At 31.1% G+C, this 10,209-nt stretch overlaps 1 protein-coding gene across 1 annotated transcript; it reads right to left on the reverse strand.

The window, feature by feature from the left end:
* Window positions 1–1,100: 1,100 nt before the first annotated feature.
* Window positions 1,101–6,018, reverse strand: Tsp_05694 (retinal homeobox protein Rax). Its single transcript, XM_003371992.1, has 3 exons — window positions 5,913–6,018; window positions 4,757–5,031; window positions 1,101–1,520 (listed from the first exon to the last, which is right to left on the reverse strand). The coding sequence occupies exons 1-3, from the start codon at window positions 6,016–6,018 to the stop codon at window positions 1,101–1,103; spliced, it is 801 nt and encodes a 266-aa protein (XP_003372040.1).
* Between the last annotated feature and the right edge of the window lie 4,191 nt (window positions 6,019–10,209).

Here is a 10,209-nt window from a genome sequence, read left to right on the forward strand (position 1 = left end):
CAGTTGGTTACAATAGCATTGTGGCACATATTAATTTGATTTATTATAATAGTATCAAATTTTAATTTTATCAAAATAAAGCAAATACTCAATCACATAACTGTCAAATAACGATGTTGATGAGTTTATGATTATTATGATTATGATTATAATTATAATTATGATTATTATGAAATAAATTTGAAATGTAAAATTTTTCAATATGTACATCAAATGTTCATACCAATAACTGAGCATCTTCTTCTTCTTCTTCTTCTTCTTCTCATAAACTGCTACGGTGAGTGAATTTGAATAGCGGTTAAGAATAAACGCCCACTTTTACAAAGGTCATCTTTTAATGCAAATCATTGAGACGACATTGATGTTTGCCGATGGAAATTGTCATTTGAATAAAAGTGTGGCCAATTTTCCAGTTTGAACAAACCGACGGCTATTTTCCATCCACCATGGCGAGGTCGCAGTGGACAATTTTACCATTTAGCTACAAAGTCCAAAAAGACCGCCGCTACAGTGACCATGATTACTTATTGTTGAAATGTTGTTGCTACTTTTCTGCCACACTTTGTCAGGTTTGTTCTGTACAAAAGGATCTGTTACTGACAACTCCATACGGCATTTCGCAAGAAGCTCAAATCAACCGTGCTTTTCTTTTCCATTCAATTGAATTATCACTTCTTCTACCCAGCCAGCAAAACTGCTGTAAACAAGCAACTACAAATCACAAAAGCACAAAGTGATGCACTGTTGTTGCTTCTTTCAAGAACCGCCAGCACAACGAACATACTGAATATGTAAATGACTGTAAATAAAAATATAGCCAAATTAAACATTCATCACTGTTTTGAATTATCCTATCATATATGTCAATTTATGAAATTTCATGTTATTTTATTTTCGCTGAAATTTGTTGAATAAGTTTTGTTTAATTCCATTTATGACTATTGAGAAAATATCAATGATACTTATACTTTTTCAATTATATTTGTTTATTACTCAGTATGAATTAATAAAATATGAACCCTGTGCAAATGGTGCAAAAAGCAACGATGAAGAAAATTTTCAAATTTAGCGGAATACCAATTTCAAGAGTACTGATTGATTTATGCAGCGGTAAATTGAAACGGATCGTCACTGTGCAAGAACGGTTTTGGAGGTGCCATACTGTAAAAGTAAGAAGTGCGCGAAGCAGGATTTGGTTTGAGTGGATTAAAATTGACACTTGTTGGTGCAGCCAAAACCATCGGCGGTCCAATTGTTAGCCGCGGATTTATACTAGGTCCGACGAGAACATTTGTCATCATCGACAGTTCTTCACGATCACTTGAACGTGCCAATCCATTTGACATGGGCTCCATTTCGTATGAGCACGACGAACTAAGTGGTGGAAGCAAGCCCCACGCATCCAAAGATGGAAACAGACACCCTGCTGGTTTTGGTGGAATTGGCGGTAATTCTTCTTGACATCTCAATTCCATTTTTTCTTGTCTCCGCCATTTGGCACGCCTGTTTTGAAACCACACCTACAACCGTATATCCATTAGCCACATTTTACTTTTTTCAAATTAACATTCAACACAAACACTTTTCTAATTTACATTTATCAACCTTATTCCAAAACTAGCAAATATGGAACAGTCTATCTGCATATTTTCCAAGTAGACATTAAAACGGTCATTTTTATCACTTCCTTTTAATTTGCACAAATTTTTTTCCTATCTGCACGATGATTTCAACGTTTCAATGTCCAAATAAATGTTGAACTTGTAACGCGGCTTTTATTAGATTCTTGATTCACTTTAGAATTGAACACCCTTGATATGTAATAATTGTACGCTGGACTTTCTAAATTACATTAGAACGCATTTTACCAAGGTGTCCAGTTGCCTCGTGATGGTCGCCATTAATCATTGTCAATATCAATTTTAAACTAATTAGTCAGTGGAAAATAAATATCTACAATGCATGCTTGAAAACAAACTGATGCGTATGCAAAAATAGGATCTTTTTTTACTCACCATACATTTGATTTTTAAAGCAGAAATTATAATTATAAAAGACAAAATTAAAAAAAAAAGAAATTTCAATATTCATAAACAAATGATCAATTGAAGTCATATTTAAAAAATTAATAACTCCAATGATCATCATGAGCGACTAATAATGAAATACATTCTTACTTGCAAATGAACATGTAAACTGATAATTTTCTTTTTATCATATGTATGTACAAAAAATTTATTTTTTCCATTAAATAGTTCCCGTGTAATTCATAGTTACATAATATAAATGCACTGATATTTGTTTTTTGACTTTAATCTGATTTCTATAATGCAAACAAATATTGGAAATATTCCACATCAGGACCAACAAGGACAGCTTTATGTAATAAGATGGAAAATAAATTTAAATTTGTGCATTCAGTGTATGATGTATGAACATTACTGATGATTAAAAAAGAATTGAAACAGCAACTATTATAAATTGCAAACAATTTCCATTGATTTCATCACTTTGAGCAATTTTTGTCAGAAGCATTTCCGGCTCGTTTAAAAGTGAAGTTACTTTCTGTTGTGGCTTTTAGCTTAATCACTTTTGGTAAACCCAGCAAATGTTTCGTAAAAATTAAACGTGAATAAAGAAAAATAGCACAACAATTGTAAAAAGCGATCAATTCATCTAGCCACCACGTTTACCGACTGGCCGCATTCCAAAATTGGTTCTGATATAGGCACGCGTTGATCTTTGGGTTTTGTTGAATCAAGCGAAAAGATTGTTCTCTTCTGAACAATTTCAAAAATTTATGAACATTCCGCTTTCATTCATTCAACATTTACACGCTGCAGTGGAGCATTTTTTGTTTTCAACATTTGGAAAACTTGTGAACAGTTTGCAAAAGTATAGCAACTGCTGATGATGACTTTCTTCGCTTTTAGCCTGATAAATTTACTCCATTGACAGTGATGTTTTTGCTTGTCAATGTTCGAACTTTGACCTATTTCAACGTCATTTGTCATTTGGAATTTCAGTTAAACTGTAACGCTTGCATTGTTAAGGAAAAAGCTCCTACTTCCTAAACGTGCCTGTAGCAGAATCTAATCTATTCATCATCATTGACTGATAAACGTGAACTCGTCACTGTTGACGGTATAATAAATCATAACAAAAGAAAACTGAACTGTGCTATTCATTAGGCCATTAAGAAACTGTTGCATAACCAATTTTATTCTTCTGTGCAACAGTAACGCGTTAAAATTATGCTTACTGTATAGTTAGATTGAAATAATTTTTCAAATCAACAATACAAATAACCCACTGCATAACTAAATAATTATTTTAATAATAATAATAATATGAAGAAGAAAAAGAAGAAGAAGAATTTTATTTTCTTTTCGTTTCATTTCTTTTTCTACTTTTATATTATTTAGATACTGCACACAAAACGTGAAATTTAAGCATTTCTGAACAAACTGCAACACGTGCATAATGTAAGGAAAATGATTCAACACTATTTTTAATATCATATAACTGATCAAAAAAATTAACTACTCACTGTAATTTCATTCAAACAAAAAAAGAACAAACTATTGCAAAATAAGCACTAATTCTCATTCAAAAATTACTTTCTGATTATTTTGCAGGGCATAATTTTCAACTGTGAATTGATATATATATATATCAATGAATATATATGTATATATGACAAAAAACACTATATTCAATGCTAATTGGACTTAATAAAAATGCAATGAAAAATAGCAAATTTGATCATTTCTTGCAGATAATGGAGAAAAAAGAACACTGTTGACCCTGCAAAGAACAAGGTTAGGGTTGTCGCAGGTGCAGATTAGATTTTCCGACATGGCTGTTAATAGCAACAGTTAGAAAAAAGTCAGCTGCCTTAGGCTTTTAAAAGCCGGCTTGGTAGGACACTCGAGAAAACAATTCACGCTGATCACGATAAATGGCTGGGAAAGAGCGGCCAGTCATTATTTGCCTTTTATCAAAGGTCGAATGGGGTAAACGGATTAGTTTATTACTTCTACTCGAATGCTAAATGTGACCGTCTTTTGATCGGGCAGGTGCTAAAAGGAATTTTTTTTGCTTAACCAGGTCGACCAAGTAATGGCCACCCGTACTTCTTTTCCAATTTCAAAATATCAAGACAGACAAATCAGAACTAGCCTGCTGACAGGTCCTTTTTGGACAATTGTCCAAAAGCTATTCTTGCGTTAAATGATTTCTATACAACAATTTTCACCTTCTGAGTTCCGCGACCGCGTCCATCGCCCCGGGCTTATCTACAGTACTTCTGTCATTATCTTTCCTTATTTCAACTGATAAATTCATATCTATTCACACTAATTTTCTGCCACAATGCCATGCTTAATGGATGTATCAATTCTTTTCTTATTCGCTCATTTTACACTGTATTCATCATTTAATGTGCAACTGTTAAATCACTAAAAATTATAATGCTTTGATTTTTTAATTTATCAATTAAATTCTGACAAATTGTATTATTGAAATTTTAACAACTGCACGCAAAATATGCTCAAGCGGTCCTGTCTACTGCAAAATTTTGCTAAGAATAAGTTCGAGTTTTGCATTACACACGCTGTAGCAATTTCCAACCAACAAAATGCTATATTAATGAATCTGTGCGCTTCTAATGGAAATTTGTTGAAGAAATTCTCCTTCACAGTTTTTATCTTTCATTTAAATTGCGTTGTTTTTACTGCCTATTTTCAACTCTTACCTGGACTCGTATTTCTGGTAAATTTATCTTCAGAGCCAACGCTTCCCGAGTGTACACATCTGGATAGTGAGACTTTTCAAATGCTCTTTCTAATTCATGCAACTGAAATGTTGTGAATGTGGTGCGATTGCGACGAATTTTTCCACTCGGCTTTTGTTCATCTGGAGTATCAGGCGGATTCGCTTCAGCAGGCAAAATCCCCTTCGATGCAACCTTCTTTACTGGTGTTTTTTCTATTCGCTCTTCATCAATGACAGCGCGACGTTTGTTGTGGTCTGAAACATTCTTTTCTAATTGAAATTTATCACTTTTCAATGAACACAAGAAACAGGTGCTGCATTTGCTTTGCAAAATGCAAACATGGTGTTAAATTTACTACTTGAGCAAGAAATGAAAATTTGCAATAACCTTTCATCGATATTGTTTTCATGAAAATACAAAAATGTACATATTACTCCTAACTGTATGTATAGACATATTTAAATATGATCTATTTAAAATTTCTTTCCACAAAAATTCTCAAGTTTCAACTTTTTTAAAAATTTATTATGCTTAATAGACATATTGTTGAACAATCTAGAAAGTTGCAACTCTGTCAAGCTTCTACATATGATATCCATGTCAATTGCAAGTAGCGTTCATTAGGTAAACAAATTTTAATGTTACCATTTTTATGTACATAAAGAATACAATTTATCTGTGATAACTTCTCAATTCAACTGCTAAAGGTACAAATCAAGAAATGATATTTAAGTTATTTGATAATGAAGTTCGCTTTCAAAAGTTTCTAATTCAAATGATACTATAAATGAGTATTTTCACACTGAAACTATTTTGCAACCAGTAAGAATGCAATTATCATTGGTTACCTTATTTAATGGGTTTCAAAAATTGAATTTCAAAATATAAAACATCATAAAATATGAAATACATTTCATATCACTGTAATTAGTTGCAAAGTTTATCAGACACTCTCCTTGGTTTGTTATTTTATACAGTCTGCGAATGAAAAACAACTTTCTACCAAAATCTATTAAAAGAACACTTTTAATAAATGTTATGTATTTTCTTTGAAAATTTCTAATTAATGAATGTCAAAAGAGATCCAGCGTTAACGTCCCATTAAAATCCGCACCAAAACTTTAAGATTACTTACTGTCAGTGTTAACCTTTCGGTGAAGAATGGAATCGATCGAATAAAGTTTGGTCGTTTCAAAATTAGCTACATCAGCATCCGTTGATTCATTGAATTGGCTGGACATGATTTTTGAATGTTCTTTTTAGAAGAACAGAAATAGCTTGATGTGTTGCTCAACCGTTTGAAAGGGTCTATAAGTAAGCAACAGAAGAATTTTCAATAAGGCGGGCTGAATTATCAAATCAACCAATGATATTCACTGGTGAACATGAAAAAGACCAATAATAAGGAGACCAATGGAAAACAGCAGTGTTAAGGCGTGCCGATGCATTAGTACTGTGTCAAATAAGACAGAAATTGTCTTCAGTTGGCAATAATCGGAGAGATTAACAAACTGTGCGCGTACGGCGTGTCTGAACCATCTGTTTGGTCGTTTCATTAATGGAAAGCGTCATTAACAAATTGGCTTTAATTGATGGTCGCTTAATCGAATTTGCCCGTGTACTTTGTTTCCCCAAGTCAACGCTACACCAGCTTTGCTGATTGCTTGTCAATAGCTAAATGTTGCAGGCCCCTTTGCGGTTGTGAAATCAGCAACGAAGTGGAAAAGTGGCTAACGCTAATTTTGGATGCAAGGTACAAGTGGTTCCAATCTTCTTCATCTGAAAAGTTTCAATAAAATATTTTAACGCTGTCATGAGCATCTATCTCATTTAACATACTTATTCAGGTGTATGTTCACTAAATTGTATGGTTTAGCTTTCGCCAGTCATAACTATACCCTGCAGTTGGTTCATTTTGTACAATTTATCCCCCCTTCAGTTTTTACACGAAAGTTCACATCATTAGCATTTACAACGAGTCCTCCTGTTATTATTTGAACTTTCATCATTTCATTTAACATTTAAACTCGTCACACAAGCAATCACACAAATAAATCATTTTAAAATGTTCATTAAAATAATATTTACACAGACATACACACTATTGCAAAAGAAAAAATTTTCTGTTAATGTTTACAAACCTTGAATTTTCACTGCTCAAAAGTTGCTGCAAAGAAAGAAGAGAAAATAAAAAGTAAGAACGGAAATAAAGTAATAAACATTTCAAGGATGTTAGCCTTATTTTTCTTATCATCAGAAGTATAACAAAGCCAACTTTTGCTGCTGATAAATAGATGTCAAATGAATTTAGATGAATATCAACTATCAAGCAGGGGAAATCTTATTAAAATTTACATATTACTTGTGCTGAACATTTTGTGCTAATTTCGTATTAAAAGTTAATTTCATTATAATTGGCAATGCACAAATATATGCAAATGATTCGTATGAATAAACAAAATTATAATAATTCTTATGTTTATCCAAAGCACTTTCAACAGCTTTCATTAGTAAAACTGATGGACATTTTTATTGTATTTATTTCCGTTTTTGAAAATATATAACAAACTGAAATTTCATTAGTTCATGTAAAAGAACAAAAAGCAATGGAAATTCACTAATGAAAAAGATTAAACTCTAAAATGAATTAAACAGAGAAATTGCACAGTGAACAACGAAACATTTAGTCAAACAAACATTTTCATTTTTACAATTTCTAAAAGTAATGAAAAGCATAACATTAAACTGCTGAACAAACCAACCATTCATTGATTTTTACTTACGCCTTATTCAAAAATAAATGAAACTAATAAAGCAGAAATAGTTTAATAATCAAAAAACCGTGTACAAAGCACAAATGCAATAAACAGACCGTGTATTTTTTTAAATATAAATTATAATAAAAAACAAATCCTTTTATTTCATTCATAGGTGTATTTTCACAAAATAAAGTTGAAAATCAATTACGGTGGTTGGAGAATTTTTAAATCTGACTTTGTAAGCAAACAATTTTCCAATTAAATTAACTGCAGAAATGAGATATTTCCAAAACTGCACTTAATTGCAAAGAAGAACATTTGGGAAAAAAACAAAATTAAGAATTTTTGCAATAATTAATAAAATTTTCTTTATGAACTTTTGAATTCAAAGAGTAAACTTGAATATTTGAATTCTAACAACTGACAGAAAGAAGAAAAATAACAAATATCATAGAAAATGCGCTGCTACTGTTTCAGCGATAAAAAAAATTCTGCCGCTGTATGAAATGGCATATATTGAATTAATAAAAAAAATACTGGCAATATTACTACTGATGGATTTGCATATTGCATAATAACGCGTATGTCATACAGAGACAGAAATAAAACACTGATTAATAATAAGCAATAAGTAAGTACACAATAAGCATACATCCATCAGTTGGTAATGTAGCGAGTGGAATGGTGATAGTTGCAATATGAAACCAAAACAACAAACAAAACTGTTGCACATTTAAAAAAATGCATTAATAGAATATGTAACGTTAAAAGTACTTTCTGAAAAAAACAGAGAATCATTTTGCTTAATTATTCACAAATAAACCGAATGTTTAAAATTTCATTTTCCAATTTTTTCAAAGCGTAAATGTTTGATTGTATTCTTAAATGAATTATTTTCAAATGCAGTAATTTGTAATTTGTAATTTTAATAAAAATGTTTTCCGCGAATGCATATGGGATTATAATTCGATGGAACAATGTATCGGCCATTGGCCATTGTCACTGAATGTACATTGTGTTGGCATTAAACGGATCAGTGAACAATGATGAACGAATTAATTAAATTGAAATTAATTGATTACAAATGGAAGCACAATGAAGAAATATTTTTTCAACTTCACATAGTCTTCAATGGGTTATTTTATTTTTTCCTGAACTGAGAACACATTCATTGAAGACACTAATATAATATATCCACTTAAATGGTATTAATGTTCACCGACAAAATCAAATTTAATTCAATTCAAATTAAACTAACGGAATTCAATAAATTTTTACTGAATCTTCACTGTAAAACTGAAAAGTAATTACTATATTTGTTCAAATAATTAATATGAAGTTCGTATTTTGGTTTTTTTAAATTTTTTCCCTATTTTTCAACACAGACAAGTTCCACGCTTTGATAAAGGAATTACTTCAAAAACAAGAATGCTAATTTTAACAACTTGCAGTGCAAAAAATCAAAATAATTATGTTAATTTCGTTATGAAAAAATATTCGTTACTTTCAGAAGAAACAGAATTGTACAACAACGTGGCAGGTCGCATAATGCAATGCACTTCGCAGTGGAAAATGCGCAAATCAACTTATTGGACCGTAAAAGATAAATTATTATACAGTACGAAAGTAGATATTCCAAATGTTTGATAAAGATTCAGTGAACTGTACTGTATTTCTGTAACCATATGTGCAACAGTAAAATTTCAATTCGAACATTAAAAAAATTTTTCAAACTACAATGCAGTACAAAATAATGAAATGGCACCACATTCATCAACTAACTAAATGATTTGGTGATTCATGAACCATAAAAATAATAAAAAATACAAAATCTGCTGGGCTATTTGCAAAAGCTTTTCGCTTGAAATCTACCAATGGTAAACAATTTTAAATTTAGTAATATCAGATACATTTAAAAAAATATAATTTTCTTCACATGCGCAGACTTTCAAAAATGGATAAATTTTCTGAAGAACAATGTCAACAATTTCTCGTGAAACCATTTTTCCTGCTTATTCTTATCGACATGGTTATAAGATATTGCTATTGCAAAAAGAGTTGCTGCAAAAAGCACTATTTTTTCACACAAAACAGACGACAGACAGTGTGTGTGTTTTGTAACTTTTCCATTCATTCCCAAAAATTCATTCAAATGCTTAATGTAAATAAATGTTTTGAAAATTAGATTTTGAAAGCACTTTCTTTTAGAAATATTTGCTATTATTCATGTTTTCAACTCCATCTACATCACAATCACAACGTCACAGAGGCAAGGTTTAATAAATCATCATTCTACACAGTACAACACGCATTGCAAGAAGGAAACTTTTCATTACATATCATTTCCGTTAACAAGCAAATGTTGCATTCATCTAAACAATTAATTATAAGAGCATATATAATATATATCTATGATGAACAACAATGAAAACAACAGAAGAAGAAGCCGCAATAACAAGATGATAATGATGTAAAATGAGAGAGAAACAACATCACACAAACAATGCAGATGTTGCACGTTTACAGTAAAAGTAAATTTAAGTAGTTGATATAAAAAATAAATAAATAAATAAATAAAATAAAAGCACGCGGCTTTCCACTGGTAAACAGTCAGTTGTAGACTGTGAACAGTAAAGAAATCACAAAAAAATAGAATAAAATAAAATTCACCCA

Source organism: Trichinella spiralis (genome assembly GCF_000181795.1).
Source record: "Trichinella spiralis strain ISS 195 chromosome Unknown Scfld9, whole genome shotgun sequence".
Classification (NCBI taxonomy): domain Eukaryota; kingdom Metazoa; phylum Nematoda; class Enoplea; order Trichinellida; family Trichinellidae; genus Trichinella; species Trichinella spiralis.

What these genes read in the sequence shown, in the direction of transcription:
- Tsp_05694 (XM_003371992.1), bottom strand. Translation starts at nt 6,018, where the DNA reads ATGTCCAGCCAATTCAATGAATCAACGGATGCTGATGTAGCTAATTTT. An exon ending in CCGAAAGGTTAACACTGACA is followed by an intron (nt 5,032 to 5,912) that starts GTAAGTAATCTT and finishes AGAATGTTTCAG; the next exon opens with ACCACAACAAACGTCGCGCT. An exon ending in TACCAGAAATACGAGTCCAG is followed by an intron (nt 1,521 to 4,756) that starts GTAAGAGTTGAA and finishes ATACGGTTGTAG; the next exon opens with GTGTGGTTTCAAAACAGGCG.